The 17,181-nt window shown below is 40.8% G+C and overlaps 1 protein-coding gene across 11 annotated transcripts in view; it reads left to right on the top strand.

The window, feature by feature from the left end:
* The window catches only part of chl1b (cell adhesion molecule L1-like b), a 62,668-nt gene that overhangs the window by 28,229 nt on the left and 17,258 nt on the right, over nucleotides 1-17,181 (top strand). For 9 of the 11 annotated variants that reach the window (XM_051415481.1, XM_051415480.1, XM_051415477.1 and 6 more), the window contains 18 exons: nucleotides 4,826-5,027; nucleotides 6,421-6,438; nucleotides 7,496-7,604; nucleotides 7,807-7,997; nucleotides 8,598-8,720; nucleotides 9,914-10,084; nucleotides 10,384-10,410; nucleotides 10,572-10,683; nucleotides 10,859-11,040; nucleotides 12,123-12,254; nucleotides 13,352-13,492; nucleotides 14,395-14,506; nucleotides 14,799-14,965; nucleotides 15,046-15,211; nucleotides 15,333-15,457; nucleotides 15,822-15,923; nucleotides 16,247-16,444; nucleotides 16,664-16,734. In XM_051415481.1, the coding sequence (XP_051271441.1) occupies nucleotides 4,919-5,027; nucleotides 6,421-6,438; nucleotides 7,496-7,604; nucleotides 7,807-7,997; nucleotides 8,598-8,720; nucleotides 9,914-10,084; nucleotides 10,384-10,410; nucleotides 10,572-10,683; nucleotides 10,859-11,040; nucleotides 12,123-12,254; nucleotides 13,352-13,492; nucleotides 14,395-14,506; nucleotides 14,799-14,965; nucleotides 15,046-15,211; nucleotides 15,333-15,457; nucleotides 15,822-15,923; nucleotides 16,247-16,444; nucleotides 16,664-16,734 (2,256 nt within the window). In that variant the 5' untranslated portion in view covers nucleotides 4,826-4,918. The remainder of the gene's footprint in view (nucleotides 1-4,825; nucleotides 5,028-6,420; nucleotides 6,439-7,495; nucleotides 7,605-7,806; nucleotides 7,998-8,597; nucleotides 8,721-9,913; nucleotides 10,085-10,383; nucleotides 10,411-10,571; nucleotides 10,684-10,858; nucleotides 11,041-12,122; nucleotides 12,255-13,351; nucleotides 13,493-14,394; nucleotides 14,507-14,798; nucleotides 14,966-15,045; nucleotides 15,212-15,332; nucleotides 15,458-15,821; nucleotides 15,924-16,246; nucleotides 16,445-16,663; nucleotides 16,735-17,181) is intronic. The other 2 variants (XM_051415474.1, XM_051415476.1) reach the window with 2 other exon arrangements.

The following is a 17,181-nucleotide window of genomic DNA, read 5'->3' as shown; positions in this document are numbered from 1 at the left end:
TCTGAAGTGCAGTAAAATCAAGCCAAATCTCAATTAGACAAGCATATTATCTAATATTGCTCCCACTTCCTAGTCTCATTCAGCGTCTTGTTTCTGTTTTTTCTCATGCTATTAATGTTTTAATAATAGATGAACTGCATGGCTAAGCTTGTAGTAGAATACTGATCATGCGAATCACTGGCAAAGGTCAGAATACAATCTATTTCAAATTCAGAAGAGCAAGGAAAAAGAGAGGAAAATGAATTTCTACATCAAAAAGTTTTACAACTTATACAATTTGCAAGCTAAATGAGCAAAAATGACGCCCGAAAAAACTCCCATTACACACATCAGAAGCAACGCGAGTCAATTGCCGCTTAGTGTTAATCAGCTCGGCCGTTGTTTTAATTGTTCTTGAATGATCAAATGGGAATCAGTGTGGAGGCATTATCAGGACTGTGAGAGGGGAGTGTGGAGCTGCTGTCTACCCGTCTCAGGTCTTTAGCGAAGAGAATATTCTAATCCAGCCTGACAAGACGAGGATCTGCTTAATCCTATTACAAGCTTGCACATTAAACTACAGTAGGCCCACACTTCTCTGCCTGTTGTCTTTGTGTGAAAAAGAAGCAGATGGTGCCAGCTCAACAGCCTACTGTAGTGAACTTTGAATGGTAGCGCCTGGGCCCCACCCCGTTACTAAACAACATATCCACAAGTGCGGAGAATGCTCCAGGAAACAACTTGCTGTGGCGGTGCTTTTGTTACTTCATTTTTCTTTATATTTATTATTTTCGTTCCTTTATGTGTGTAAACGTGTTTATGGGCCAGAGTTTAGGTGTAATGGTGGACCAGATGGCTGAACTGTAAGAGGCAAGAAACAGACAATGCTTGCCAGTTTTACCGTAGAAGTGTGCCAGAGTTTGAGGAAAGACTCTCTCCAAACACACTAACAAGAGAATTATAGTGCAAGAGCTGGGTGATACAGTATAAAGGCTGGTTGCCATAGGACACTTTCTTGAAACAACAATTTGAAATATAATAATAATAATAATATATATATATATATTATGTTGATAGGTTACATTCTTAACAAACCTATGATATCCTATTAAAGCTGCACAATTTATCTAAATATTCACAAAATATGGCCAATATGAAAATCACAGTTGTGTGTGACAGATGTGTGACAAAACAGCATTTTAATGAAGTACTGTAGTGTAGTGTGTGCAGAGAGGCCCTGGCCTACGGATCTTGTTCTCTACATTAAGAGACCACCAAATTTCATGTCATCATGATTTTAATAGTCTTAAATGTTAAGATTACATTTCTGATGCAATAATGGTGAGTTATATTACAATCGAGAGATCTGTCAAAATAATCGCAATGTGATGTTTTTACCATATTGCGCAGTCCTACATCCAATCACAAATGAAGCCATTTTTAACCAATTATATAACATTTTTAAAATAAGTACCATAGGGTTGGTTTAGTCAGCCAAACACACCACATGCTTTTATTTTGGTATCAAATGTCGGATATCGAAGAGATGAGCTCTTCCTCATTGGCATAGCAAGGATCAGGAGGTAGAGTGGTCGTCTAGTGATTTGAAGGTTCCCGGTTCGATCCTCAGCTCCTCCAGAGAGAGTGTTGAATTCTTAACTGTTCCTGATGAGCAGGTTGGTACCATGCATAGCAGCCTTTGCCTTAAGAGTATGAATGCTGTGTGAATGGGTGAATGTTGGCATGTGTTGTAAAGCTCTTTGAGTGGTCGATAGACCAGAAAAGTGCTGTATAAATGCAGTCCATTTACCATTCCTCTGAGGAAATGTTTTCTTGTTACAGAAACCAACAACTCTTTAATGTAAAGAGCTGTTAAAAACAAGGCAACAAGACATCAGTGGTGTGGCGATACTTTGACTACTTAAAGCCCAGTTTGTACTCTCAGTGAACGGGACCGTTCCAAACAGAGATAGGCTACAAGAGGTTAAAATGACACAGATACTGTAGGTGACTGTGATACTGTTAACTGAACTGAAAATCTGTGCCAACAAAAACGGGGAAATATCACAGACTACATTTATCACCTGAAGCAATGCCAGAAAGCATTCAGAGAGCATCGCCTACTCCCTCAAACACTGGCAATTAGATCCATCCCGTGGAACGAAAGAAACTGTGAAAAACTAGAATGTTTCTGTGTGATTTCACCTCTTAGATACATCAAGTATGTCTTTGCTATTTTAATGGAAAATGACGTGCATATAGATACCGTGAGAGTAATGAGAGATTTTAACTGATGCAAAATTGACCCAAGATGTAAGCTGTAAACATTTCACTCTGTGGGATTCATGGATTTAGACTGACAAGATTAAAAGAAACTGCAAGCTCAAGATTTCATTTATGTCATGATATATGTCAATACCAACTGCTATGAAGAAAAGGAACGTGATCAATGAGGATTTAAGAGGCGTTAATGATGATGGGAAAAATTAGGTTACAATGCCTTTGCATCAAATTGGTCTATATTCAGAAGTGATTTGGTGTTGACAAGGAGAAAGTTTGTTGGTGAGTGCTCTACATCTGTCACTCAGAGGGAGCTTTAAAGTACGGAGGCAGATTTCACTTGGCCCACATCGCTTCATTTCCCTCTACGTTCCCCCCCCTCCACCGTAGAGCTTCTGTCCCCTCTGAGCCTTGGCTAAGTAAGGTTAGGGTTCATATTGGCCTTCCCACAGTGAGCAGCTTTTAACCTCCTGCCAGCTTCATCAATCTCAGGCGGCTGTGATCGCTGCTGAGAGGGGCGGGGATTAAGAACAGCCCCGCGGTCTGTAAATCAGCCAAGCCTTAGGGGGGACCCCTCTTGTGTGCATCATATAGGTACCCTAGGAGTTCAATGTAGACTCACTCATCACTCCCAGCAGTTATACCCAAAGAGCGGACCTCCCTCAACCAGATGGCCAAACTGGTTCTCAATAAATGTTTAACGAGGGGAGAACAAATTAAATCAGAAGGCAAACCATCAAGCACAGTGTGAACAAAGTGTAATCCATCTAAGGTGGTGTTTGGTTGGTAAAGGATTTTGGCCAGCACAATAGGACAATGAGTACACATTGTCTTCTGGGGATTGTAACCCCCTCCCTACTCTCCCTTTTAACCAGGCCAATCTTACCAACAAAGCGCAAGCCAATTAGCACAAAGCCCTTACCTTTTGATTTGAATCTGTGTTTAGCAACATAAATCACCATGTCTGGGAAAGACTGAAACAAAGCACAGCCTAAGGCGTTTTCTGGATGACTTATAACTCCGAGACACAAATCTTCAGTTGGAAATCAAGTCAATAGGCCTGACTTGTGATTGAGTGGGGCAGATGTGTATTATGTATAGCACACCCAGAGTCTCGAGCCTTGTTGATGCTGTAGGTGGGTGGGGCAGGGGTCATGAGCTGCTTCAGAAAACCCGGTATTGAGTCACAGACAGAGTTAATACCATTAACACGGGGCCCGGTTGAAAAGTTCAGAGTGCACGTTCATCTGAAAACAGACCTGCACCAAAAGCATTGAAATCGACTCTATTGTTCCCTGCTCAATTATTCAATTACATCTCCTGAACTGGAGTTTGACCTCAGTGTTTTCCTATTGAGGTTGTAAAGCCAGAGAAAAGATGTTAAAAGAGTCCGAATTGGATTCAAGCACCAGTGTGAACAGCAAGCTCTTTTCTAGACACTGCACAGCTGGTAGAGAATGCACTGTACACAGCTCGTGTCTTGCCTCCTTTGACACCAGTTTGATGCCCCATCAACACTGATACAGCAATTACAATTACTGGACTTCATCAGTGCAATGCTCCTTGCATGGTAAACCAGTTCTTTTTCACATTACCACCAGCAAAACTCCCTGTAGATTTCTCTAAAGCTCTGATGTTTTCCTATTATTTTTCTTTTTGTTTTTAATATTATGGTGGGTGTGTTCGCTGTTCAGCTAATTACTCCGGCATGACCTACTGAGCTGGGTCACAGCCAACACGAGGAAGACTAATGAACTAACACCCCAGAGGGTTAACAGAGCTCTGCTACAGACACTAAGATTCCCATACATCGCTCTTTTCCGTCCTCTTCCTGCATTCTGGACCGATCATGTGCTCATTATGGTCCAGACTCTGCTCTGTTGGCTGGAAAATGATCCAGTGCTCTGTACTGTTCAGCCTGTCAGTATGCGAGTGCAGACAGCTTACTCTTTCTGACTGTTAACTATGTATGCTATTTATGCCTAACACCCCTCAGGCACCAACATTTGCTGCAATGATAGATAAATGTGTTGCTGTATTGTTAATCTGTTTGAGTCATTATTATCAGGAACATGCAGGCACAGATCCAAACAGCACCGCGATTGAATCGGCTGAATAGTATCTTAACTTTGATGGTAATTTTGATTCTAATCTAAATGCCTTTTTCTTCCAGTAATGCTGAACATCTGCCATGCATTAATAAATCCACAGGCTCCTTCATTCGTTTATTTATTTATTTCCATTGTTCGCATGGAAAATACAATTTCTGCTACACACTTCCACAGACATCAAACTACAAAACAGTTTGAGTCCCAGGGGGAAGGGGGTGATAGGAGGCTTTAATGTGAATATTTCTTTGTCGCAGCAAAATTTGAACTAGCACAGAACAGAGTCCCTGTTGATGCAAATGAAAGTGTGCGGTGTGTGTGTCTGGTTATGCCTGGCTGAGCAGAGAGCAGTCGGGCTCCCAGTCACGGGGGATTTGTTCTGTTTGGGGTTTGCCTTTTCCGTCTGCCAGCGCGTGGGTGGATTCATGGGGCCTTTTCCGTCTGTGCTGCCTTCACAGGTACCGCATCTTCTTCGTGCCAGAGAAATGAACTGAGGACGTACGGGGGAGAGAGAGAGAGAAGACTTGTTTCTTGAGGACAAAGATTCAACCATGAAAGCCATGAGGTTGCAGAGGATTCTGGGATTGGTCGCCGCACTGGGCGTGATCACCTGTATTTGTGCCTTTCATACGACTGCAGCCGTCATCATCCCACTTGAGGGTGAGTGCTGTATTTGTATTTGTTTCAGTGACTATTCTCTCTATTATTATTCTCTATATTATAATTTTAGAAACTGTAACAAAATTCCATTCACTTCTATTATGTTGCTTTGGAGGCATAAATCTTAGAGAAAGATATCTCAAAAATCATAAATAATACCAAAACTATGAGGATAGACTGTGTTTTTTAGATGGATGAGGAAAATAAACACTTAGAAGAATACAATTAATTCAGGTAACCCAGGTAAAGGCTGCACTGAAACTGTATATATAATTATATATAACTGTATATATATTGGCTATATTCATATTAATATATTATGTATAAAAAACACTAAAGAACAGCTTGGTTGCAGGGGATTTTTTCCTAATGCAAGGCAGAGCTATTCACCTGTACTGTGGTATTGAATTGGTATGGAGAATTGTGAAATTTCACTGGTACTGGTATCGACTACTAAATGTCTGGTACCGTGACATCCCTACCCGACCCTTTAATCATTACTCGTACACTGTAAACTTCAAAATGTGAGTTAACAAAACTTTAATAAATTGTTCACTCGGCTCGTGAGTTGTGAAAATGTGAAAGCAAGCTGAACTTGAGTAAAAACAGTTCTATTAACTGATTTACATGTATTAAAAGACAAATTGGAGAGTTTTAACCCTCAAGCAATGCATGCTGGGAAGTCTTCTAATGTCATGTTTGAAGAGTTTAGTGAAGACTCAACAGTAAATGTAGTTTATTTGTTCTAAAATGGCTTTGAATTAGTAAAACCTGTCCATGTATGTTTTAGAGTTTTGAATTTAACGTCACTGTACTTAACACACATTATAAGCCACTTCAAGATGCTCATTGATGAGACAAAAAGATGCAGTCAAGTATATAAACAAGGAAAGGTTGTGTATAAGGGTCTCATCTTCAGAGAACTTGTCCTTTGTTTAAGTTCTTTTATGAGAAAAGCACTTCTGAATAATTTAGAGAAGAATAAATCCCAGCAGAGAGAACTGTTACAATAATCAAGCATTCTGTGAATGGAATATATTTACAGCTATTATCTTGTTTGAATCAGGTTTCTTGTTCCTTTTGTGTTGAATGAGCATGTATCCCAGTTTCCTTGGAAACGCATATCAAAACTCTCCCTTTAAATTATTCAGAAATATCTCTTAAGGGCTTGATAAAAAAAACAGTTCAAACAGGTTTTCTGAAAAGGCAAAAGCCTTTTTTGGTCTCACTCAGTGTCAAAATATCTGTTTAATTCAGTCTTGTGTTTTGCATTACTCAATCGTGTGTTTAAAAGGGTTTATATAGAGAATGCCTTTGAAATAAAGGGATTATTCCCAAACTGCTGACTGTTTTTGTTTTGTTTATTTTCCCCCGGCTGCCATGGATTTTGTAGTTTTAGGTCATGTAAACAGTAAGTTCACTCTGCCATACTCTAGCTGGTATTAGTCACATCCTGGGCTCTCATCTGTTAATCTCCTGGCTTGCTGTCGAGCACAGCAGCAGCTTTACTTACAGCCATATGTGTTGGATCGGAATCTCATGTGTCATCAGTCATGACTCTGTAATACTAGGACTCATGGCATGTCCTCATTTTCCTTTACACTTGGTCACATAGTACTGTTAATACTCATTGTGTTGTGTTTTTTCCATGCCTAGCCTGTCACAACTGTCATCATAAGATCATATGAGACCTAATAGCAGAGTTTTATGCCAAAATAAGACCCATCTAACAAATGCTGAGTCATTTAAATGGAAAACCATTAACTAATAGACAAAATAATACATGTTTTAGTTATTTTGAGTGAAGTTATCAATATTTTAAGGTAATGTTTTGGGATAGAACTCTGCTTGAAGAGACATATAATAATACACATCATAGTACAGTGGCTCCCAACCTGGAGGTCAGGACCCCGCAAAGGATCCCAAGGAGAGCGGTGGTCACAAGACGATTTCTGTCAGGCAAAACTTTATTTTTCCTCATGAGGCATGGGATGACGAACATTTCATGTCATGATTATCCTGGCTGATATAATTGCGATTCACAATATTATTATAATAGATTATTTCTTTTTTATATTTTTTTTTGGGCTATTATTGCCTTTATTATAGTGACAGCTGAAGACAGACAAAGGGCAGCAGGTCGGATTCGAACCCTGGGCCGCTGCAGCAAGGACTCAGCCTTGGTACATGGGCTGCCAGCTCTACCCACTGAGCTATCCGGGGGCCCCATATTAGATTATTTCTAATATTAAGTTGAAGTACCCACAGGTCTATTACCACTAAGGTCATGTAACCTGCGATGGTTGGTCACACGCAGACGTTGCTTTGTTTGTAGGGGTCACGAGCCAAACAGGTTGGGAGCCACTGCCTTAGTATCATTCTGAATATGAGATACTTCTGAGTAGAGCTCCGTATTGAGGCCTGTGTTGTGGTTCTCACGTTTTCCTGCTTGTTTGTTTGTTGCCCAGTTGAGCAGCTGCCCACCATAACAGCTCAGTCGCCCAGCTCTCTCATCGCCTTCCCGTTCGACGAGAGCTTCCCCATGACGTGTGAAGCCAAAGGGAATCCCGAGCCAGAGTGAGTACCGAGCCCTGCATCATTTCAGATGGGAGGAGGAGGAGAGAGTGGAGTTCTTATTAGCAGACAGACATCAATAACGAACAACAACAACAACAACAACATGTTGTATTTGGTTTGGAACTTTGTGACTTTGGAAAATTGGCATTCTACAGTCTTAGCTGAAGAACTTGACATCTCAATGCTGGCTTTCTTTATGTAGATTCAGATGGATGAAGAATGGCCAGGAATTCGACCCCTTTCTAGACCCCCGGCTGATGAAAGAGGAGAATTCTGGGACCTTTGTGATACCCAATAATGGGAACCTTACAGAGTACCAGGGAACCTATCGCTGTTACGCCTCAAACAAACTGGGGACCGCCATATCGAAGGAGATTGAGTTCATTGTGCCCCGTGAGTATCATACATCTGTGAGAGAGTGTGTGAGTGTGTGTGTGTCTGTCTGTGTGTGGTGCTCTGTTACAGTGCTTTCAGAGTGATTCAGGACCAGTAGTCCTATGTAATGACTGCACCCCTCTATTGTGAGCTTTTCATTGTATTGGACGTGGCAGAAAGTCATTGAGGCTCCCGAGCGCCCCACCCCTTGCAGCATCTCATCCATAACTCTGTATCGAATGTGATCTAGCCTCTCCATCATTTCCTTTGCTACATTTTTCATTTTGTTCACAAGCACAACACATAAATTCTCAAAGAAAATCCACTCCAAGGGGGACTTTTACTAAATTTGGCTGGGCTTCAAGCACTCAGCAGTGGTGACAAGCCGTACACAATAGTGGTAGTGATGTCTGTTTTGTTTCTGCAGGCCAAGAACCTAAAAAAAAAACTCCATAGAATTCAATCTGGTGAATGATACAGAGCTCAGAAATGCTGTGCCTCCCACTGAATACAAGAATGATATTACTGCCATCTTCTGGAGAGGAAGAGAAGTGCATAGTGTATTTTATTCATTCATGTCTGGCTTCATGCACTCACATTAAGTTCTCTTTTTTCTAGATGTCCCAAAGTTTCCTAAAGAGACACTTGATCCTGTTGTGGTGGAGGAGGGCCAGCCTTTTACTTTGAAATGTGACCCACCTAAAGGAATACCTCCTCTGCAGATTTACTGGATGACTATCAGTAAGTGCTTCCCTTTATTTTTAATAAATTAATAATGGTGCAATTTAGTGCAAAGTATTTAAGGATACAGTTTTTATTTTCACCTACGATTTGCTGTGGTATGTGCTTTTGATATATTTATTACCCCTTACCTCCTGAACTGATTAACCCATTATACCTCACTGATCTGAACCTGGTCTGTCTTTAAAGTACGTCTAGCAGTCCAAGTCCAACTGTGCAAACAGACATTGTTCAAAACCAAAAATAAATCTGGCGATCCAAAAGTTCCTCATGTGGCATATTTCATACTAGGGACTTAACAGCAGTGATGGAAGAAGTATTCGGATCCTTTCCTTAGGTAAAAGTATTATACAACACTGTCAAAATACTCAGTTTCACACAAAAGTCTTTCCAATCTTCCAATCATTCCAAATCTTACTCAAGTAAAAGCACTGATGTTTTGTGTCAAAGTAAAAGTAACCTTTCTGCAGGAAGATGTTCCCTGTCACTGATATTATGACAGATTTATACTAATGCATCAATGCCTAACCAGCATTTTGCTGTTATAGCAGGTTGAGCAAGTTTTAAACTACTTTATATACACATGGGTAGATTAGTCTTGTGCTTTCCAGACTTGTGGCCCTCTCCAAATGGTCACAAGATTTATCTTAGTAGTTGTGAGATCATCATCGGGGGACAAAAGAAGAAACAAAAAAATAAACATTGGAAAATTAGACCTCTTTGTGCCTTAGTTATTTGAAGTTCAGAGAAATTTGGAAGAGAAATCCTTTTTAACTGCTAGCAACTCATGGATTTGCAAAATGTAATCAGGGACACTGTTGTTTTATAGACATTTACAAGCCATAAAGTTGGGGAACCTCTGGTTTAAAAATTTAAATTCTTTGAATTTTATGGAACTATTTTGTATGTAATGTCTTAATATGAAAAGTAGTCAGATAAATGTAAAAGGTACAGCAACATTTCCCTCTGAAATGTAATACTCAAGTAAATATACATAGCTCAAAATTGTACAGAAGTACAGTGCTCGAGTAAATGTATTTAAGTACATTGTACCACTGCTTAACGGGGTAAAAACTGTATGTTAAAGTGTGAAAGCAGAGGTCACTCCTGTGGTTTTAAGACTAAGTACCAATAATATGAAAATAAATAAATAAATAAAGATGTCCATGAAATCATCCTGTTTCTGTGCTCAGGTCTTCAGCACATAGAACAGGATGAGCGGGTGTCTATGGGCTTGAACGGAGACCTTTACTTCTCTCACGCCGTGGAGAAGGACAGCAGGAGGGACTACTGCTGCTTTGCCGCCTTCCCGAGAATACGAACCATCGTTCAGAAGAACGCCATGTCTGTAATTGTCCAGACAAGTACGTGTCAATCCAGCTTCTTTGTCTTCACTCGAGCACTGTTTTCATCTGAAACAAGCATGATGCAAACCTTGATGTGTCTGTCAGAGCAGTGATCATTTCCCAGCATGTTCATGTCCATATTCATAGCTACACTTCAAAAGCCATCCAAGTGTCACTCTGTCTTCTTATGTGCATCTCCTTGGTTTTATGTTGTGATTTTGATCTTGGTGATGTATGTCATGGTGTTTCCATGCTGTCCTTATGTTCAATATTTTTTTTGTTTGTTTTTTGTTTTGTCTCATCCACCTCCATTTCAGAAAAAAGTGACACCAGTCCTGAAACTGGTAAGTTTGAAGTTTTAAGTGTAAAACCTTGTGCTGTGCTTCATCTCTTAACATCTTTGTGCACAAGGCATGTGTGAGAATATGAAAGTGTAGCTTTTGGGAAACTGCATTACATGTGTGGTTTCTATTATACTGTCTAATTCTCTGGTGCACTTCCTTAGCCAATGCAATCCTTCAGAGAAGACCTTCTCTTCTGACGCCCTCTAGTGCCAGATCAGAGACACAGCTGGTCAAAGAAGAGGACTTGAAATTGGAGTGTATTGCTGAGGGATTGTAAGTCATACTGCTTTTTAACGTTTATTACACATTTTAGGATTTTCTTTGTCCAAAAACAAACCAAAACTATTTTTAAACTGATATTTCAAAGATGTTATCACATGTTTGTATGTATGTTCTGTCATGTATGTAGGAAATATCTTTCTTTAACTCTTTGCCCTCTTTCTGTTAGTCCAACTCCACAGGTTGAGTGGGTGAAGGTGGGTCATCGACTTCCCATTAAAGCAAAACTGGAGAATCATGGGAAGTTGCTGATTGTGCCGAGAGTCGAACAGGAAGACAGTGGGAAGTACATGTGCAAGGCAAAGAATGCACTTGGAGAAGCTGTCCATTACTTCACAGTGACAATAGAAGGTAACTACAGCATGGGATACAGTTATAGTTTAGTTGTCACATCTGACTTATTTGAAATCATACTTGTAATAGTTGTCATTTGATTAGTAGATCCTCTTTTTTTCAAAGCAGCGATTAGAGCAGAAGCTCTGACAAAACAATGTTTGATGATTAAGTTCGGTTCTAAAAGGAGTACAAAGATCCTTTACTTAAGTAAAAGTACAAATTAAAATATGTAAAAAAACTCTTTAATACTACTTTAATACATTGAAGGTAAAAGCTGCTTGAAGTTGAGCTAATTTCAAGATTTGTATACTGTTGTGTACTTAATTCCAGTTCTTCCCAACCTAAGAATCCAGCCCCTCATAATGGTCGTATGATAAATCTGAGGGTTTATATGATGATCAATAGGGCAGGAAGCTTTACTTTTTGTGAAATATTGGATAATTTAACCTCTAAGACCGTTTATTTAAATGAAACCATTTGAGAAGTTTTGAGAGGAAATCTCTAACAACCCATATTCATTTGAAATTCAGCTAGACAAAAAGGTTAGATACCACTGTTACAATCTTTAACAATGTGTTTTATTTTATAAGCTCATTTATTCTAAATAAATGCCAAATAAATGTAGTGAAGTTAAAAGTAGAACACTTCCTTTTGAAATGTAGTATAAAGTAGCAGAGAATGAAAATACTCAAGTAAAGTAGATTACCTGAAAATTGTACAGTATTATACTAAACCTCCAATGTACTGTACTTAGTACATTGTATGTGCACTGTGGTTGTTAAAGTAAGATATACATATAGATGACTATGATGCAGCTAGGAGTGAAACATTATCTTTTGTATAAGATATCCTGTAATTTACCACAAAGACATACAGACGTATATAGAATGCCTAATATGTGCCAATCTAATGGTGAGGCAGTGAGCAGCTGCAGTGCTCTTATCTGTCTGTCATCTCTAAATGTAGCATTCCACGCAGCAAGACTCTGGTACTGAATAACATATATTGCATAACTGTTCCTGTGATATTGTCCACTCTGTGTAAATGCTCAGTGCTTTTTCTTATAATGACACTCATCATGCTGACTGTCTTCCCAGAGCCTCCAGAGTGGGTGTCTGAGCCTGAGAGCCAGCTCAGTATGATTGGCTCAGATGTGCTCATCAAGTGCTCTGCCAGTGGGACGCCTCAGCCGACTATAACATGGAGGGTGAACGGAGTACCTCTGCAGGGTCAGTCCCAACAGCCTCACTTTAGACACACTTGACTATTTAAAACCTTTCTTGGTCCTGATGATCGGGTTATTTTAATAAGAACAAAATAGCCAGATGTTGATGTTGTCTTGCTCTCCTTTTTATTACAACATATTACATAACATATAACATGGGGAGAGAGTGTTTAGTAATGCGCAGGAGAGACAGCCCTGGCTTCTTGGACTAGGGGTGTGATTCTTCAAATTTTGGAAGAGGCTTGTTATTATAAATTCCCCTACTAATGAGGAATAAATAATAAATATAATCTTAAAAGTAGATTTTGATGTAAAATTATGAAAGTATTGTTAGCATGTTTTATTAAAGGGGAACTCAAAAGGGGAGTGCTACTGAATGTATAAAAAAGTTGTATAAAGCCTTTGGTGGTTCCAGATAAACTGCTGTTGTACTGATGTCACTTGAGTCCACATTGATTGGGACTGAAGAAGTTTGAAACTGAAAGAAGGTTTAAGGTGTTGAGTGAGAAAAGAAGTGAGCTTACCAGACCTCTGTAGCCCGCTTCTCATTTTTGCATGAAGCCAGCTGCACAAGGCTGCATTAGCCGCTACTAGCATAACACACAAGAATCTGTGAACAAATGGTCTGTGTTGTCTTTGATACGGCGTATTAGCTTCTGCAACGAGGCTAAAAAGTTTTAGTAATCTGTAATTAAGACTTAGAGATACGATAACATACGGTTTACGGTTTAGATATTTAGCAGACAGGGTTATCTAGTGCAACATTCAGTAAGTGCCAACAATGTAAAACAGAAACCCTCAGGGGACAGTTGAAAAGTCTGTTGATGTTGGAAAAGGGTCTGCAGTTCTGCCTGAGTCAGGACGATCATTCCACTATGTGTGTGTGCGGAGGGAGAAGAGTCAGTACAGGGCAGAGAGCTGGCCAGGGAAGGGAGCGGGCCAAGTGTAGTGTTGAACCTCTGGTAGCCAGTGAAGTATAGATAAGAAGGGGGGAAATTTAAACTGGAGTTTTGAGTCTTTAATCTGCATACAGTGTAACAGCATGAGTAGTGACCATCTCCAACTTTTCTGTTGACTGAATGTCTCTTTGGTCCATTGCAGAGGCCCCTGCAGCCAACAGGAAGGTGTTGGGTGACACCATACTTTTACGCAACGCCAAAGCATCTGACAGTGCAGTCTATCAGTGTGAGGCCTCCAACAGACACAGAACGCTCCTGTCCAATGCAAACATCATGATAATGAGTAAGTACGACAGCTTTTAGTTCACGGCTTTCATCAGTTTAGTTTCACCATCATGTTTTTATCAAGTACAAGTTTGTGAGTAATTGTCAGGCACTGTGAGTCATTGGGAGACTGCTGACTGATGTGTCAAGCTATAGAGCTGGGGTTGATGTCGGCATATGCCCATAAAGCGGTGAGGAGCCCAGGGATGGAGGCCTGTCTACAAGCTGTACTCCTTCATTCAGGCGAGCGCCTCTCCCTATAGAGCAACAAGCCCAGTTCCCTGCCATTTATATGCTAACAAGTTCCTCCCTCAATCCCAGACTGATATCAGGGCCATAAGACAAACATGTGCTGCTTTACAAGTGCAGATAAAAAAACAGAAGAGACAAAATGTTGCTTTCCGTCGCTCCGCACAAACGTGGAGAGTTTGTTCTCGGTGACACAGGAGTTAATAAAGCTGGACAGTCTCTGAATGCTAAGTCCCAGCTGCTGCCTTTGTAAACAATTAGGAGAGACAGACCATTTTAATGGGAGGCTTTGGCTACAACTGATAAGGTGCTTGCGTTCGGCTAACTCATTATTCCATTGTTTTCGTCTTTGATTTCATTTTCACAATGACACATTCCTGACAGCTGAATCATTTTTTGACACAAAGCAGCCTACAGTGAACGCACAGGGAACAACAGTGTCGTCTTCTCAATCAACCATCATTTGCCTCATTGTTTTATCTGGTTTTATAACCACTAAAATGCAGACCTGTCTCTCAGTGTTACAGGTCTACTGCCTGAGAGTTCTGAAAGTGCAGCAGTTAAGGGCCACACCTAGGGCCCTCCGTGGTGGAATACCCACATAGGACACCCTCTGCTTTTTTTCTAACAACCTTAGATTGATGATTAGATTCTGCCACATGGTCTTTACAGATCTGCCTCCCATGATTTTGACCAAGGAGGGGGAAGATTACTCTGCCGTCGAGGGGAAGGGAGTGATGATGCACTGCAAGGTCTTCAGCTCTCCTCCATCTACTGTCACTTGGTACGTTTGTTCCTGTCTCCCACACACCAGCAGAGAGCAGTAGATCTCAACTGGTCGATGCATACAGTCCCCTCTGCACACAGTGGGTTTCTATACTGGTAAACTGCTGTTTCTTTAAAACACGCCAAAGTAACTCTGTTGCTCAACCCTAATGTTCTATTCAGTAACTTTTATTCCTTCTTTGCTGCCACAGTCTAGTGTTTATCCGTTTAAACCGCTGCTGTGTTCATATTTGATTTGACCTGAGAGAACCTTGAGCCCTTAATGGGTGTTTGCTCTGAATGTTTTCCAGGAGCAAAGACGACTCCTCTGAATCCGTGGAGGGGCCGAGGTTTGCCGTTCACGACAATGGGTCGCTGGAGATCTACAGCGTGGAGAAAGGCGACACAGGGCAGTACACGTGCTTAGCTAAAAACACAGAAGGATCGTCTGCCATCGACACCATGCTCTATGTGAAAGGTAAACAGTTTTACGTGTAAAAGTGTTTGCAACGGCTTCCAGTCCTTGAAATGTAACTAATACTGTTGTGCCTATGGAAGATCCCACTAGAATAGTCGTACCCCCGGAGCACCTGCAGATCTTAATAGGTACCACGGCCCAGCTCTCATGCCTCGCAGAGTACGACGAGTCCTTCAAAAACGACATTGAGCTCCTGTGGGAAAAAGATGATATGGAGATAGCCCTCAACTACACTGAGAATTCAAGGTAGGGTACTGAATATTACTTCATTTTTTTTTACAGTATTGCAGACTTAATCCCAGCTGGAAAGTCATTTTACTTTTCAGGTGTGTCAATCAATATGGTGTCTCCATCCTTCTGTTAACAGATACTTTGTGGAGGATGGCATTCTCCAGATTATCAATGTAAGCCACTGGGACCAGGGTGTGTACACATGTGTGGCAAGAACTCCGGTGGACCAAGACACAGCCTCAGCGTGGCTCATCGTGTTAGGTGAGCTAACATATCAGCAATATTTCTGCTCCCAGGCCAAAGGATCAGACACCCCCAGTGCTGCGTTAACGTATGACACATTCATGAATGGATCGATATGTCAGGGAAATCAAAGCAGAGCATGAACACACAGACCATGGCTTTATTAGTGCAGTTCTGTGTCTGGCAATCACCCTTCTGAGATATTTGTGACATTTTAAAGTCTAAAAGAAATAGTGGCAGCCTATGCAGCGATGCAACTCGTTCCACATCCTCTGGTATCCTCGGGATGATTTGATTGAACATTTGTTCCCTTGGCCTTTTTTGCTGCAGAGATTGATGTGTCTGTGATTTTCCAAAGCCATGTTGTTGTGATGGTTTTCAGACGTTCCTGATGCACCAGAGTACTTGGTACTGTCTGAACGCAAGAGCAAAAGTGTGAAACTGAAATGGAACCCTGGGGACAATCACAACAGCTCAACCACAGGTAAAAGGAACATCTGTGTGTGCAGGTGTCAGAACGTAAAGTACATACTGAATCAGTGCTTCTTGCAGTGAATGGTATTAATATGACATACACATTTTTGGGCGACATTCTGCATGTTAATAGACTTATATGTTGATACCATCTTGAACAATCTATTATTGATTCTTCCAAGCATGAATTACGATTAGTCTCCCTGAGGAATATACAAGCCCAGAGCAGGGGTTTGAGGAGGTTTCTGCGCAGCTGGTGGTTAGATAAGCAATCCTTTGGCAAAAGCCATAGCAGCGAGGGATCGCTCTGATTGTCTTTCTGCCTGTCAACAGAGTTTATTATCGAGTATGAGGAAAGCCAGTGGGAGCCAGGGAACTGGAAGGAGCTGCTCCGAGTACCTGGGAACCACAACTCGGCCGTCCTCAAGCTCCACGGCAACGTCGACTATTGTTTCCGTGTGTCTGGGGTGAACTCTGTAGGCAGGGGTCCATCCAGCGAGCCCACGGAGAGATACAAACCCCCTGCGGCAGGTCTGACGCTTCCTCCTTTCATTGTTTATTATACTTTTTGATAAGGTCCTCCAGGCCACTTGAGCTGCCAACACTGCTGCTCTGTGAACTGTAACACACTCAGACCTGCTACATAATTGATTCCATTTTTGTTGAAAATCTGTTCTCGTGTGTGCCTATTCAGCAGAGATTTCTTTCACTAACAATGCCGACAAAATCTATATTCCTTCTTTTCCACAGCTCCTGACAAGAACCCTGAAAATATCAAAATCGAAGGTCATTTGGCACATGAAATGGATATCAACTGGGAGGTAAGAAATGGAGTTTGTTCTTTTATTATTCCCTTACTGCAAAATCCTGTAATGCCGGCTACCTTACATAGTTAACTATTCACATCTGCTATCGTTTTTGGAACGCAAAGAATTTTTCCAAGAGAGCATGGATGAAGTTTTAATGTTTCATAGGCAATTACCAGTAGAAAATAAGAATGGTCCACTTTTGATATTTCATTAGGTGGTTCAGATCTTTAGAAACACCATTTCCTGGGATCACCGTGAATGGGTTTCCATTGAAAGCTGCTCCTTTGATTAGAAAAAGAAAAGAGCTATGAAAAGGACATTTTTCTTTTAAAATGTACAGTAATATATTCAGCTTTATTGTAGGAAGATAAATCTCTCCTTCACTTATTATCTGGTTGCCCTGTCATGGTAACGTAGGCCTTGAATCCTGGATTCATGAGCTCTTCCACTGTTAATGAT

This window comes from Dicentrarchus labrax, unplaced genomic scaffold (genome assembly GCF_905237075.1).
Source record: "Dicentrarchus labrax unplaced genomic scaffold, dlabrax2021, whole genome shotgun sequence".
Lineage (NCBI taxonomy): Eukaryota > Metazoa > Chordata > Actinopteri > Moronidae > Dicentrarchus > Dicentrarchus labrax.
The sequence above is the reverse complement of the archived record's forward strand: the minus strand, read 5'-3'. Positions and strand labels throughout refer to the sequence as shown.